The 15,855-nt window shown below is 39.0% G+C and overlaps 2 protein-coding genes across 2 annotated transcripts in view; both read left to right on the top strand.

Annotated features, from left to right (window-relative positions):
- The window catches only part of MTCL3 (MTCL family member 3), a 39,027-nt gene extending 30,204 nt beyond the window's left edge, over positions 1 to 8,823 (top strand). The window contains exons 7-8 of the transcript XR_015913682.1: positions 4,541 to 4,647; positions 8,708 to 8,823. The gene's annotated coding sequence lies outside the window, so the exon portion shown is untranslated. The remainder of the gene's footprint in view (positions 1 to 4,540; positions 4,648 to 8,707) is intronic.
- KIAA0408 (KIAA0408 ortholog) lies at positions 4,542 to 15,462 on the top strand. Its single transcript, XM_010213315.2, has 6 exons — positions 4,542 to 4,647; positions 8,708 to 8,905; positions 10,575 to 10,916; positions 11,274 to 11,353; positions 12,099 to 13,464; positions 15,289 to 15,462. Exons 2-6 carry the CDS (start codon positions 8,771 to 8,773, stop codon positions 15,460 to 15,462), a joined length of 2,097 nt encoding a protein of 698 aa, XP_010211617.2. The 5' UTR covers positions 4,542 to 4,647; positions 8,708 to 8,770.
- Positions 15,463 to 15,855: the final 393 nt, after the last annotated feature.

A 15,855-nucleotide genomic window follows, 5' to 3' on the forward strand; every position in this document is an offset into this window, starting at 1 on the left:
ATGTATTAATATGCATAATATAATAATAAGAGATTAAAGAAATAATTGATCTCAAACCCACGATGAGAGGAGATAGTTTCTTTTCAAATTAAGGAAAGGTCCTTTGACAGTAAAGAATAAGATCTAATTAACTGAAGTAGTGTTAGTATTTGTAAGAGTGCTTATAGAGTAAAGCTCACATGTTAAAGAAGCTTTCCACATCATGGTAACCAACTTTTAGGTAGTACATTTCATCTCAAAGATCATCATTACGGCTTACCCGTGTACCTCATCTCAAGTCATTTAATGTACAAAGGATGTGCAATTCCTCAGGAGCACAGTATAGGAATGACACAAGTATGCAGTCTTACAAAACTATAGAGTGCAATATTTATTGCTCTTGGTAGGCCTATTGAAGTAAATGGGGCAACTCATACATGATAGGGAGGTCTAAGTGTTCGAAAGATTATGCAAGAGAACACAAAAATACTGCACAACCTTTTAGTGGTAAGCAACATCCATTTGTATTGGATGTAGGAATCTTGTTCTGTGGAATGGAATTAATGCAAATCTAAATTTGGGCAGAATATTAGGATTAATTTTGCAGTCTTCAAAAGAAAAAAAAATTAAAAACCTTAGGTTGCCTTAATTTTGCGTTACTTTGAAAGATGAATTTTGTTTCTTATGTCCTCACAGCATTCATTCCATGTTTTTCCAGAAAGAACAGATCTTCTTGGCTATATACATCTGATTTTGATGCCTTTTCACTTGCATAAATTGGAAGTAACTCAGATGATTTTTTATGTCAGTTAGGGTATGCATTTTTCCTTTCAATGCAACTAGAGAAATACAAATATTTGTGTCCTATTCAGCATCATCTCTGAATGCCCTGACAATTTACTTTTACAAATAATTCCTCCACTGTTACAGAAAAAATCCAGTGCTACTAGGGAGATCATCTTCTCCAGGATCAGTGATATTTCTTTCAACTAAAAATAGCCTTGCCTGCAGCCCCAGTTAGAGAGAGTAAGTGTCTGCTGACACATGTCACCAGTGCTTCAGAATGAACACTAGAAGACAGCAGGTGCCGTAGTGCAGAAATATGCCCAGCAGTCGGAATACAGAAAATGGCCAAAACCATGACTGTCTAAATATGTGTTATAAAAAGACATGAACTGCATATGAACTTTGGGTTGTTTACAGAAAAGCAGCAGAGCTTTGGCATTTTGGATGCCCTTCCCCTTAGTCACCCCAGAATTTGATAGGTGGGTAGGAGACTTCTAAAGGCGTCAGTATCAGGGACCTATTTCCCTTTGGCTTAGATTTCTGTTCCCGTTTTTTTTTTTTTTTTTTTTTTAATGCTGGGGGAAGTGATATTCAAACCCAACTTCTGCCATTACACATGCAGATGCCTATGGGGAAAATTACAGTGGCTTTATTTAAAGTAAACATCTAAAGTATCCACCACTGATTTCCAATATAACCTTGGAGAAGTGTCATGACGTAAGACTTCTTTGGCTCTGTATCCCTGCTGGTATATAATACATGCATTTGAAGAAGTGTACAATGGTAAGAGGAGACTGAATTTGTATTCCTTTCTGCCCATTTCCTGACTTATACATGTACACCATTGGGATTTATTTGCTAAGATTCTTGAGGTGTAAAAAATAACATTGTTCAGGAATCTGATGTGTGGCTGTGTTGATTGCAGAGGTAGCAGTTCTGTTCTTCTTGTTACCAGTTTTATTCTGGCACAGCAAAATGGATGTGCTGTAATCTGCCTAGTGTAGCAGAGGTGAAGAAACCTCTCTAAAATGATCCTGTATAGCATCCAGAATATTATAGCCCGTGCTAATACTCATGCTCCTTTGATTTCAGTCTTGTGATTATTTAAATATTTATTATATTTAATAAAAATAAAAAATATATTTAAAGTATTAAATGAGGCCTATGTTACATTGGCCCCTTTATTCCTATATGGGCACAGCCTACTATCTAGACCATGACCACATTTATGGAAATGTGTCAGGGATATGATGAAGAGAAATTAAGAAGAGGACTTCAGCAGGTATGATGAACATATGGGGACACTTTTATTAAATAAGAAAATGCTTTCTTCAAACAAAAATTTTTGCGAAGTAGGACAGCGCTTTAAAAATAGGGCTAGGGGTCAAATTCTGCTCTCAGACAAGGAAGCAATACTGTTTTAAGTTCAGGGAATCATGGATATGAGAAGGCAGAGCTCCTTCACAGCCCTGTGAACCTCAATCTTCTGCCTCTTTAGTGAAAGCCATGATCTGAGTGGTGTTCAGTTCCCATATCCTAATAAACAGCTTCTTCCCCACTTATTTCTCACATTGACAAGAATGTAGGATTTTACCTGAGTGAAAACTCAACCTCTTATTTTAGCCTCTTATTTTCTTTAATTCTACTGCATTTTGTTTCAAAGACTTTGCATAACAGGACAAGGGGCATTGCGTCGGTCGTATTAAATACAATAATAACGTATGCTGAGGGGGACGGGAGGAGTGAAGAAGGCGTGTTGTGGGTTCTGCCCTGCTCTGGGCGATGCAGCGGTGGTGGCAGGAGGCAGCGCGGCGGCTCCCGCGCGCTCCGCCTTCGCTCCCAGCCGCGCCGCGCCGGCTGCCGCCGCTGGAAGCCACCTCCCGACTACAACGCACACTGTGACTTTATCAAAGGAGGGTTTTTAAATCCTGAGAGTACAGAGACTGGGGATTTTCTTCAGGAACATTTCATTGCGTACTTGAGCACGTTTGTTCAATTTTCAGTGACTTTTGAAAAGTTTGCAACAGCCTAAGTCCCGTTGCTTCTCTTACATGGGAGCAGAATAAGCACCCAAGTAATGTATTCACTGGGACTTACGGCTAGACCATATAAGGAGAAAAAATGTGTTTTCCCTGAAACCTGCTTTGGTATTTACAGCAAAATGCACCCAGAGTTAAAATCTTTATGCCGTGCATGGATTTTATCCCAGATCCGGCTCATTGTTCTCAAGAGGGAAGTGCTGACTAAGCTAAGGATGCCTAAATCCTCCTATCGTGTCCTACGTCTCGCAAATCCTCCTGTCATCGGCTGATCTGCTCTGTCCACAGAAATATATATCACTCCAGTGTATTTGAAGATGCATATCTGATGGCAGCGCTTGGCCATTATTATTGTCATGGCCCTGTAGCACGAGGCAAACACTTTGTGGCCCTTCTCCAGATATACATAGGGAGAAATGTTTCCTGAAACATGAAATTTCTTACAGTGGTTGGTCTCAGTCGTTGTCCACAGATGCATCCACATGTGGCAGTGGCCAAGGCCCCAGCAGGGTGGTGGTGCTTGGGTGCAGCCTCTGCCTGTGTGGGATGACCTCACTGTGCCAAATAAGAATTGGGCGCAAATAAAAGCAGCCCAACAAGCTGTTGTGAAGCCAAATGGCACCAGCTGGTGTCCACGCTGCTAAGGGCTCTTCTTTCTAAGGATTTTTTTTTTTCTCTGAAAGAGTGTCTGCGGGAATGGGTCCCAAACAGGGGGAGGGAAAGAGCTACAGTTAAAATTATCAGGGTAGAAAAAACATGTGATTACTGTGCCTGCTGGCATTGCCCGGATGGAGTGGAAGCCAGGCCAAGTCTCCTCGTGCCTGTAACGTGTAGTGGACAGACAGTTACAGTGAAGTTCTCGAGCGGCGACGGCAATCTGACAGGGTTTGCAAGTCTCTCTGCCTCCGAGTAATGCTCTCATGTCTGAAACATCCTTGCCAGTCTTACATTGGAGGTGAGTTTCCCTGTGAAAGGGAGATTCTCCATCCAATTTCAACCACTTTCCTTTGCTGAGACACAAACTATCTTAACAGACTGGAGTTTCCAACTCAGAATCCCTAGAAAGTAGCAGGAATGTTGGGGTGTATCTCAAAGAAACCATTATCACCATTCACAGAATGCCAGACAATAAGATTACACAATACCCAATAATTCCATACCTCTGTAAGTGATAATATATTTTAATATAGAAAAAAAATTTAGGAAGGAGCAGTTTGCTTTTCACTCTTTAAGATAGTTAATCAATAAAATTGCCTCTTTAAACCAACCTTCTTTACAAAACAGTTTATAATGATCAGGCTGCAAAGCTCAAAATAATAATAAAAAGACGATAGCCCTGAAAACTGATTTTGGACAACACAAAATAATCTCCCTTTACAACATAGATGCTAATAAAAGAAGTCTAAAATTGCCTATTGTCATAGCTTTAATATTAACACTGGCTGCTTTGGCAAGCTTTAAAGACTGGGCTGCACTGTAAAACCTAAAAATGTCCTGGACTTGGAGTTGTTTACACAAAATATGAGGAGATATAAGGTTACAGAGCTGGGGGTTGGAAGAGATGGCTTTAAAACCGTCCTCCACGCACTGACGTCACATGGAAGCCAGCTGCTAGGATGATGCTAAACGGAACTGTTTTTCAGTTTGCAAAAGTTGCGGAGTTACTCTAAGAGATTTGCAAATGCTGCCCCGTTTGAAAGGTTGTGTCTTGTTTAGCTTTCTTTTTGCTTTTAAAGATCAAGATTTGCAGAACTGGATCTCAGCTAGCTATGCCTTTCATTGCTTTTGCTGCTGTTTAGAAACGGACTGCAAAACTTTCAAAGGATTTATTACTCCATGAAAGGTATGGTCTTGTTTTATTTTAACTTAGTATTTTTGAGCAGTTTTGAACAGTTAAGATTTAAAAAACAGTGAAAACTACTAATGAGACAATTTCTATTTATATGTTATATAGTGTTTAGGTATGTTCTTCTTTATTTGTACGGACTCTTGATGGGTTCAGTCAGTTTTTCCAGAGAAGGGACGGATATTTTAACAAAACAGAGATGACAGGTATCATTCTGAGCACTTAGTCATTGTATTTTTCTTTTCCATTTTCCTCTTTCTTTCGTTTTCTTTCTTTCTTATTTTCTTTTTTCTTCCTTTGTTCTTTTCTTTCTTTCTTTTTCTCTTTCTTTCTTTCTTGCTTGCTTTCTTGTTTTCTAGCTTTCTTTCTCTTTCTTGCTTGCTTTCTTTTTCATTTTTTTTCTTGCTTTCTTTCTCTGCACCTCTCTGCCTCTCTTCCTTTTTTTTTCTCTCATTCAAACGTCATTTCTTTTTAGGTGTGAAGGTAGGTAGTATAACACCTGACATTCTTTTATAACTGAATAAATAAATTTATAATTTCCTTAGTCATGCAAAATACAGCACCTTGTTGGAAATATAGTTTAATAGATTTTTTTTCCTAAAATCAAGGAAAACCTTGTATATCTGAATGATTATGCACACCTAATCTAGTTAGTCTGTTGAAAAATGTAGTCTTTTCTATGAGGATGCTACAGCTTATTTTCAGAATTTTCATACTCCATATAGAGATTGGTTTCAAACTATTTTACATTTTTAATGTGTGGATAGAAAGGGTATAGATAAGACATGGGGGTGATAGTTGCATTGATATTACATAGTAGCTTAAAATATATATATATTATTTTTTTGCTTGAGAGGAAGGCAGACTAGAGGAAAATGCAGCTGATGCAGACAAAATTGATTATTTGCTCTAAGTTGATTACTGTAATGAGTTTCTGACCTTGTCTAGGACATATCCCAAAAAAGCCAATACTGCAAGAGCACAGACACTGTTTTGATCCACACAGAAAATTAAAATCCTGCCTGTCTTTTGCTTATACAAAAATGTTATAGATTTTTAAATTAAAAAAAGAGAGAAATGGTGTTGTACATCTTACTATGTTGCATAAGCGATGTGAAATACCTGTGAGGACATCCTATTGCTGCCCTCAGAGAGAGGGTATGTTACCAAGGCTACAGATAAAAGTTTATTCCTGGTTCCTAGGAAAGAAAAAGAACAAATAGAACAAAAGAACAAAAGAAAGAAAGAAAAAAAGAAAGGAAGGAAGGAAGGAAGGAGACACAAAGATATAGGAGTTAAAGCTCTCAGAGGAATTTCCCCAACATACAAAAGCAGCAAAATCCACCAGCTGCTAACATCAATAAACATGAGCTCTCTTCTCAGTATTTGTGTCAAAAGGAAATCAGGGAAGTGTAAGAAGGAGTATAAGCTTTCTGTGGAACTTGGAGCTACATGTAACTCTCCATATCTAAACTTTTCCAAAATCTGATTGCATTTTTGATCCAATTTGGTCTCCAATCTATTTCTATAATTAGAATTCCATATAAATACCTCATTAAGGTGGATGCAAACATGGCAATAATAGTTCCCAGCACTAAGAAACTACGAGCAGTCTTTTAACACTATATGCATACTTGAAAGGATTACAGATTCTATATCTGTTCTGCTATGTCTATTTAAAATTATAGTGAATAGTCTTGAGTTTTTCTCCAGTAATGTGTATTTATTGATGCTTATTGAATCATGATCATTACTACTAATGGTGCACTGGGAGACTCGTAATTTCTGCAGCTTGCAGGCAGATTATGCCTCTATCTCTAGTTCATGATGTGACAGTGTTTCATAGTTTAGCTGTGTCTTTCTGGCACATATTTGAAAAAATCCAGAGGAGCAGAGATAGAGAAATTATTTTAATATATTTCTCTGGGATGTCTTGGAAAAGTTATAAAAGTCTAAATGTAGCCCAAAAAAAGTAAATGACTTACTTACAACTCTGAACTAGCAAATTGAGACCGCATTGAAATGGTTGTAAAGTTCTTTAGGAGTAGATGTTAAGATTGCAACAGATCTTTCACAGAACATATTTTGTATGCAAGTTCTTTTTCATCAACACTTACTGAAGTCTTTGGCAAAAAGCTGGAGCTTTGGTCTGGAGAGGTGCAGTTTCTACAGTCTGCCTGCCTTCTCTGCGAATCCGTGAGCAAAACGGAGCCTGGTTTTTCTTATGTTGAGAAGACTGCATTGTCTCTCAGCACCTCTCTTAGTTGAAGGGAATTTTATATTTTGGTAAAGCTGCTCTTTATGCTCCTAGGCAGCTGGAAAAAGAAAAAATCTGAAATCTGCAGATAGTTCAGGAACAGATTGCCAGGAACAGAGCTCCAAGATAGCTGGGAGGCAAAGCTTGAAAGAGCTAAGCTCCAATGTCATGTTACATGGTGGCTTGGTGACACTGCTGTGAAACAGCCTGGCAGAGCTGTTCAGAACATAATCAGCCTGTTCTGTAAGGTTTCAGTCCAAAACTCTTTGGGATGAACGGTTTTGCTACCACGAGTTTGAATTGGTCACCTGATCCTTGTCAGTTGAAACATCCTGTAGCAAGATTTCATATGATCCAGAGACAAGAGCAACCTGTCGGGCTTCAGCTGAGCTCTCTGCTTATTTGTTAATGAAAGAAGCTGGTTCCAAGTTTGGCATCAGCCCACAAATCTGCTGAAATAGTGCAGACACTGGTAAGCTGTGATTGTGTAGTGGCCACAGCTGAATCAACATGATTTGCCTAACAGAATACAGAATGAGGAAGAATTTTGAATGAAGCTCAAGAATGAATATTCACTATATCAAAGAAAATGTGGAAGATAAAATGAGCAGTTCCTGTGTGCAGACAAACACTGACTCGCAGTCAGGAAAATGAATAATTTCGGAGGGGTGAAATGGGCTTACCCTTAGTTAACTCTGCGATGATTTGTTCATCCGCCCATACAATTGCCTTCTGCTAGGAGACAAAGCCAGAAGCCTGTGGTAATTAGAACTAGATTCCATGTCCTCCCAACTAGCACAACAGCTTGCTCTGCGGCCGAAGTTTACAAGAGTATTGATATGTACGTGCAAGCTGTTGTAAAGGAATGAATTCGGGTGATTGGCCTTTTTGACATAGTAAGTGTTCCAATAGCAGCAGATTTTCCGTTTTCAGACCTGAGAAAGCAAGAGGAGTGCCAGCCCTTAAAACTTAGAACCATTTAGCCCAAAAGTTAGAAGATTTCCAGCTAAATTTCAATAGATGTAGTCAGAGAATATGTTCCTTCCTAAGCGAGTCATAGAACTGATGTTTGTAGATTTAGATCCATATATCCAATTTCCATGAACTCGTTATTGTGCCCTATAGTTCTTCATATAGTAGAATGATGCTTTCTACTGTATATATTTGTAAAATGTAAATGGCTTTTCTCTCTTGTTTTCCTTCACATATTCTAAGGCATTCATATAACCATGAAAATTTGCTTCAAGTATGAAGTTCATAGTCTTCAATTACTAGAATGTCCTAGTTTTTGTCATGCTACAGGCATGTGTGAAAAGATGACATGAAAAAAAAAAAAACACTGTGTCTTTACATTTACAGTTGTCTTTTGAACAAACACAAATCCTCAGGACCTTGCCAAGGTCTTAAAGTGCCCTAATGTGCCAGTCAGTGTCATGCAGGCTCAAATTTCATTGAAAGCAGGCTTAGTGAAGAGTGATGGCAAAAATGTGAAGTGGCCACGATGCACAACGTGCTGGAGTAGACATTCCTGGATTATATAGTGCTGGATGTGCATCCCTCCCTGCCTGTTCAGATGGGGCCTGGGTGTGCTGCCCATGGTGCGTAGTTCTTCGATACTGCAGTCATACTGCAGACAGAGATCATGCAAATCCTGTGATATCGTCTTATTGTCTCTTGCAAGACAATTTAAGTTAATTGTTTGGGGAGAGGGGCTGTTTGTTGTTGTGGTGGTGGTTTTTTTTTTTTTCCCCTTAAAACTAAAATCAAATACAGATGAGACTTATTTTGATAAACTTCCAGGAAACATTCGGGGAAGAAGGGAAAACACAGAGCTATCTTCTTGCTGTTACACAAACTGTAGCCATGGACCTACAAAAACAACTGGAGAATACTGAGAAGAATTGGAATAAAGAGAAGATGGAATTGCTGGAAAGATTTGACAATGAAAGGAAAGAATGGGAATGTCAATGGAAGATTATGCAGAAGAAAATAGAAGAGGTACTTTTAGACAAAGCTGTGAACACTAACATTTTCATTTAAGTCTTGTCAGTGACTAGAGGTCACTTCTATGAATTTTTCTGTGAATTATTTCCTACTCCCTATTCATCCCTGTCACTGAGAGTTTTTAATAAGTGATGATAGGATACAAAGCCTGGGGTGAAGCAGTATTTGCAGCTTCTCATTTAATACTCATAAATAAGGAGCAGAATCTTAAATGTCACTTTGGGTCAGATTTGCTATAATATTGTTGGCTGCATATACTGCTGCCAGTTCTTTGGGCATAAGCCGCAATGCTCATTTTAGATGTACTTTTTGCAAGCATGGACATGCTGAACAGACCTGCATGTATGAGGTTTAGGAAAATGTATATGTAATAGCAAAATTTCAATCTAGGTATCATAATATAATTCTCTGGTAAAAGGTAATTATTTGGAGCAAATCTGCTGGCATAAAGGGTAATATTAAAAAGAATTTCATACATCCAACACTGTATGATGTAGAATTATTCTGGCAAGAGTCTGCTCCATTTATGGATGACATTTAGCAGAGAAAATGGCTATGGTAAATATCATGAAATCCCTCACACAACTTGTGTTTACACATAGCAACAAACTCTCTTTCCCATTTCTAATGAATCTCTTTCCAGAAATACTTTAGGCAATTATTTATTATTCTTTTATCCCCAAATTATCACTTCAGCAGAACCCTCTGGCACTCCATAATGCACACATTGAATCTTGCTTGGTAATATATATGGGCAAGCTATTCATCAGTGAGCTTTCCGCATTTGTCATTCCAATATACACAAGAGGTAGTTTTGCTTGCTCTCTGCCAACACCATCCTGTGGCTGAACAGCACAGGAATGTGTGGCAGAGACTGCTCACATGAAAATATGAGAAGGAAAAGATCAACGCCAAGTGAATTGCAGCCATACACTGCCCTCGTTTTGCAGCGTAGCTCCATAATGTCAGCTCTCTAAAGTTTTGCCTGCAGTCTTGCTGGACTTTGGTATCATAGTCATGGCCAGTAGTCATGGCCATGATAGTTCTGCTCTTTTGCATTATGCCATTTCTGTGATGTCTTTCTTAATTACACCAAGGTGAAAGTGCTTCAAAGTTAATGAAGTGATATGTGTAATTGATTTAAGATCATTTTGTTTGGTTTATAAGCTGTTTTGGAATGAAGGCCCTATGTTGTGATAAGGTGTTCTGGCATGATAGCATTATTGTAAGTCCTGGTAACCATGTGTTTTACGTGTTTTTTCGTTAGCAAGTGGCTTAGGAAAGCATGATGGGGTGAAAAAGTCACGAAGAATGGAATGGAGTAGAGGGCAAGAGAATTAAGCAAATATCTAGGTACTTCCGGACCAGACAAAATACAGAAGATACTCTGAGAATATTGGTATCCTAAAGGTTGCTTATTAAATTGTCTGTAGCTGCCTTGATTTCAATTTCCTAAAATTTCTTTCCCAAAGTCACTTGACTAGAAAAAAAAGAGGCATACTTGGAAATTCCATCATCTACTAACACATATATCAAGTCTTTCTATCCACAGTCAATGTTGCTAAGTGAAGCATGATTCAAAACAGAAGATGAGTATATTCTTTCATCATGAATATCATCAAGATAGCCTGATTTAATAGAAGATTTTACTCTTTTTTTTCAGCTTTACCAGGAGGTAAAACTTAGACGGGAGAACAATATGAATGTCCTCGATAATAAAGACATTCATAGCAAGATGCTGCAGTTGTCCATGTATTCCCCTGCTTTGGAAGAGAGTGACACAGTGGAGCTGAACTATCAATACAATGTGGCAAATGACAGGAAGGAAAAAGGGAATATGCTCAATAAAACAGGACAAGACTGTAAAGAAACCAGAGCCAAGTGGAAAACCAATGATTTGTTGAGGGGCAATCTGGCCTTTGAGAACCATGAGGAACCTGAAAACAACTTCAGCATCAAAGCTTCCAAGAAGAATACCAAGAATTATATTGGTGACCTCAATGTAGTAAGTAAAGTTTTGGCATGTTTTAGTTAAAAGGATGAGGAAAACAATGAAGTCTTTGGCCTATCAAGGCTAATGTAAAGAATGGATCCCCCTGATTTTATCTTCCCAAAAGACTGGTATTCCATCTTCTACTTCTCCTCAGTTTGATATTGAGGAGTGTCTTAGCAGTGATTAAATGTGTTAACAGTGTGCTCTTTACCTCAGTTCATAACTTGGGAGCAATTTCCTATCTTTCTGCTACTTTGCTCTGATTTTCGTGTGTAAATCGACACAAAAATCAAAATCAAGTTTCAAAATAATTCTGGAGGTACCATTTAAAAATGCCTGTGTTAAAGAAATATCTTTATATTTATAAAGGCTCTTAAAGAACTTGCCAGAGTTAGTGAAGAATTATGCAGCTATCAAGAGGAAATTCGAAAGAAGTCCAACCACAAAAGGTAAAAACATTATCTGGCCTCTTTCTGTTAGAGAAAGAAAATGAATAATGAGACTTACTGGGCTTCTGTTCATTTTGAGTAGGGAGGTGCAGTTCACTTTATTAGGGTCTGAGTGGATTCCATCAGAGCTCTGAGTGTTTCAGTGCTCTGAGTAAAATGTTTAAATGAAATATGCTGAAATGTTAGGCTGTGAGAGTCAGTCTGCTGGGTGTCTCCACGTTATTACTGCAATTGGATTATGGCTCATAACTTTAAAGCAAATAGAGTAATAAGTGATGAATAGTTCCTAAATGCAGGCTGAGGAAGGTGATTTTTAAACAGATCTCAAAAGTTAGATTTGTACTGTCATGCTGAATGCTAGGAAAGCTACACAAGGGCTGCCCTATGTATTAAGGATTTCCTCATTCAGTTCGTAAGTAGAATCTCACTCAGTTATTAAAACCCTTGAGATCTTACTCATTTTCCTATGGGATAACTAAAAACTAATTATCTGAAAAGCCTCTGGAAAATAAATATCAGTGACATAGGAAAGGAATAGAAGATTCCCTTCGTTGAGATTTTTTCAAGTTCTTCATGTATGTTTCAAATATTCTGGGTGTATCAGCTGCAGCAGAACTGCTCCCAAATCCTTTTTAAGGAGCTAATCTTAAAACACCTGTTTGTGGGAAGAATGAATCCAGGCTGAGGTCCCCTGGGGGAATATTCTTAGTACTCTTCCTTGCAATGCCTCTCCTTTTATGTGCAGAATGAAGTCACTTCCTTTCCTGGGGGAATTTGGAGAAACCCAAAACACGGTTATTCTGCCTGAGAGGAACCATGTGTCCAGCAATGAATCACAGACTTCAGTTGCTTTTGAAACAGAGGAGCATAATAATAGGAAGAATCTGATGAGTTCCGCTAAAGGTTTGAAGGACTTGTCTTGCAGTGCTGGTGACAGAGGAACAGACTTTAGACCGTGGCCAAAAAAAGAAGCTCCACCGGTTCCTCCTCGGAGCACTTCTCGGCACCTGACAAACTCACTTGCTGCAGTTGTACAGTTTTTTGAAGCACCAGGAAGAGATCCAGCTGTCAAAAGCAATTGCAAGGTTCAGGATTGTAGGAGTGGAAATAAAGTGATGAATCCTTCACCTGTGAAACAAGATGAAACTCTCACGACCTGTGCAAATGAAGGACAGACTGTCAAAGGTCCTGTGATTGTAACTACTGCAATACCTGTAAGCAAAAATGAGTGCAACGTAGCTGTGAGTTTCTGCCACAACACGTGGGCGTATGACGTGAGCAAGCTTGGAAAGGAGAGCAAACGTGAGCCCTCCGCACTGCCAGCCCAGAAGAGTTGTTCAGATGGAAATATGGCCCAAAACAAGTCACACCAGAAACAAAATCTCAAGTCGCATGGCGGTCGTTATTACAGTAATGACTCTTATGCCCCTGCTGCCCTGCACAATGAACTTCTGGGAGACTCTAGGTGTTCTTTGGGAAAGACCCCCAAAAATGAAACTTTAGCAGCAAAGATTGATGAGTTTAACCGGACTGTGTTTCATACAGATAAATGTAACAATTCTTTGCCAGAAAACCAAGTTATTCAAACTGTACCAGAAGATCACAAACCTTGCAGCTCTCTGTGTAACTCTGAAATTAGCAGGACAGAGACTGAAAATATGTCCTGTATTTCAAATCCCAAGATCTCCACAGCAAAGGAACAAGAAACCAGCAACCCTAGCAAAGCTATCAGGGCAGCAGGGCAACAAAAGCAACTAAATGGACCTCCAAATACTAGTGGTTACAGGCACATGCTTCATGAGCATGACTGGAGACCAAGTAATTTATCTGGTCGCCCACGTTCAGCTGACTCAAGGTCAAACTATGGTGTTGTTGAAAAGCTTTTGAAAAACTATGAAAAATCAGCAGTGACTTCTCCGTGTACTGCAAAATACTGCAAAGATAGGTGGGCACAGGCAAATTCTCATTTCAGTGATGGGGGTTGTGAGACATCAAGTCAGTATTTAGAAACGCTCCATACTAACCAAGGAAAGCAAGAATTTCCAAGGAATTCAGCCAGACATATTGGGCAGCAATTCAAGCAAGGAAAAGAGAGGCAGAAGTTACCAGAGGTAAGATTTGTAAGACTGGCAAAAGCAAAATAATTTACTTTTATATTAAACTTCAGATTCTAAAACGGGGCAAGCTAACATGGTATTGTAAATAATGGTGTAAAATTAGACATTCTAGGCCAAGATCTGAATGAATCAAGAGTAAATCATCTGAAGTTAGAGCTACAGGAAGGTAAAAGCATATAAATAGGCATGACCACAGTGAAGACATGCACCAGATTTTGATCTCTGCTGCTTTGGTGTAAAATGAGCTTAACTGCAATGTCACTGCAGTGCAGATATTTAAAAACTGAACTAATGAAAACTGCAATCAGATTTTAAGCTTTTAAAAATAATGTAAACTCCTCTTACTCATGTCTCAGTTTCAGGTTTGCAACATATATCCAGGAGGATAGACTCACAGGAACAGAAGAGTATGGCATAACTAATTAATTTGCATTTGACTGAATGTTATTTGCAAAAGTTTAGAAATGTTGCCTTTGCCTACATACTTTCATAATAAAATGAGAAACAGATGTTTTGGAAAATGTATTATTAGTTAGAGGTTCTGTAAATGGCCACAAAGAAAGAAAATTCAGTTCTCCCCAAAAGCTCATTGGTCAAAGAGCACAAAGAGATATGCCCCTTATAACCTAAGGTGAGAGTCAGGCAATGTGTTTGGAGCTGAAAAACTTAAATGGGTCAGATTGTCAGCTGGTATTCCTAAAACTGTCACAAGTCCAGAGATTTCAGTGGAGCTGTGTGGACTTAAACAGCTGAGAATCTGGCCCTGTCTTTTTTCTTCTGCATGTCTTTATGTCAGTCTCGCGGTGGTGCAACTTCATGCTTAGCAGAAACATCTTTATTACAGTTTAGAAGGAAAAGAAATACATGAATCTTTTTTTTTTATTTATTTTAATGCAATGAAGATTTGGTAGGAAAACAAATTTTTGTCAGTAGATACGTACGGAAGAAATAATGACCACGTAATGGTCATAACTTACACCAGTTATGGTGTAAGTTAAAAAAAATTCCCAGTTAAAAAAAAAAGTTAAAAAAGTTAAAAAAAAGTTTTAAGAAAAAGTTTAAAAAAACATTTGCTTAATAACGTTACTTACACCAGTGTGTAAGTAACATTAAGTAAGTAACAGCACGAGTGTAAGTAACGTTATTAAGCTTCGAGTGCAACAGCACCCCCTTCTCACAGATGTAAAGAATTGCAAATGTCAAGAGGCATGAAGGATTTTGGTTCTTTTCACTATTTCAGATTTGTGTTGTAACAGATCAAAATCTGTTATTATTTTCTTTGTATATAGAGACTCTGCGTGCAGACGTGGCACTGCATTAATAAATAAGCACCATAAATAATTTACAAGCTATACACTGCTTCATGTTGCGCTAATGGAACTAGTTCTTGGTTCCAGATGTGATTGCTGAAATGAAGTCTATCAAAAAGATGCCTGAAAAGTGCATGAATCTTACTAATGTAAGACCGTACTCTGAGTTTTATATATAGAACAGTATACAGAGTTCATTCACAAAACTCCCAAGCATAAAGGAAATCTGCAGGATCAGTGAATGTCAGGCTTGGCTTACATTAACATTTTACACCTTTTAATGTGTGTGGCACTTGTCTCCGTGTGTTTGAAGCTGCAACTGACATGAGAATCCCTAGGCACAGAAATATCTGTTTTTTTGCGTTCTGTGCATTACTCTGTGCCTTTTAATAGCTTAAGAGCACCTGTTCTGAGGTCACCCCAAATGTGTTCCTGCATTCCCTTTGCATTCCACAGAAGCCTTCTGCGCTGTAGCTTGCTAAAGCAAGGAGTTCCCTTTGTGTTCTAGGTATCCATGCCTGCTAAGTGTTCAAGTGGCAAAGGTTTCTCCCGGCCAGCTCGGCCAGCAAATCGACGCCTGCCTTCCAGATGGGCCTCCAGGTCACCGTCAGCGCCGCCTGCTACGAGGAGGGCGGCGTGCAACTATCCCGTCCCCTTTCGCTCAGAGACCTCGGCAGTGTGAGCCCAGAGCTGGGCTGGGCGGTGCTGCGAAAGCTCCGCTCCTGGCTGCAGCTGCTGGGGATGTGCTACAGCAACCAGCTCTGCGCCCCGGCCCTCGTCCGAGCGCGGTCCCCTCGCCTGACCTGCCGGACAAAGCGTTTTGGATCCTGGGTCATCGTCACAGTCTTCAGTGTTTTTATTGAGATGAAGTAACTATACCCCCATTGTTCTCTGTTTTTTTTTTCTTTTTTTGGTAATCACTCACAATAATCTTTTTTTTTGAATGGCATCTTCCTTAATTTGCCACTCAATTTTGAGTTAAAACAATGTATAGTGCTGTATATTCTGACTCTTCTGCAAACAGCAGAAGGTAAAGCTGTATGCATGATCATGTGTTTGTAGGTGCATGTGTTGG

Source organism: Tinamus guttatus, unplaced genomic scaffold (assembly GCF_059628265.1).
Source record: "Tinamus guttatus ecotype Peru unplaced genomic scaffold, ASM5962826v1 Tinamus_guttatus_pri_ptg000366l, whole genome shotgun sequence".
NCBI classification, from domain to species: Eukaryota; Metazoa; Chordata; class Aves; order Tinamiformes; family Tinamidae; genus Tinamus; species Tinamus guttatus.

Excerpts from the sequence above, each read along its gene's own strand:
- KIAA0408 (XM_010213315.2), top strand. The coding sequence starts at position 8,771 with ATGGACCTACAAAAACAACTGGAGAATACTGAGAAGAATTGGAATAAA. Across the intron at positions 10,917-11,273 it reads ATATTGGTGACCTCAATGTA|GCTCTTAAAGAACTTGCCAG; the intron begins GTAAGTAAAGTT and ends ATATTTATAAAG. Across the intron at positions 13,465-15,288 it reads AGAGGCAGAAGTTACCAGAG|GTATCCATGCCTGCTAAGTG; the intron begins GTAAGATTTGTA and ends TTTGTGTTCTAG.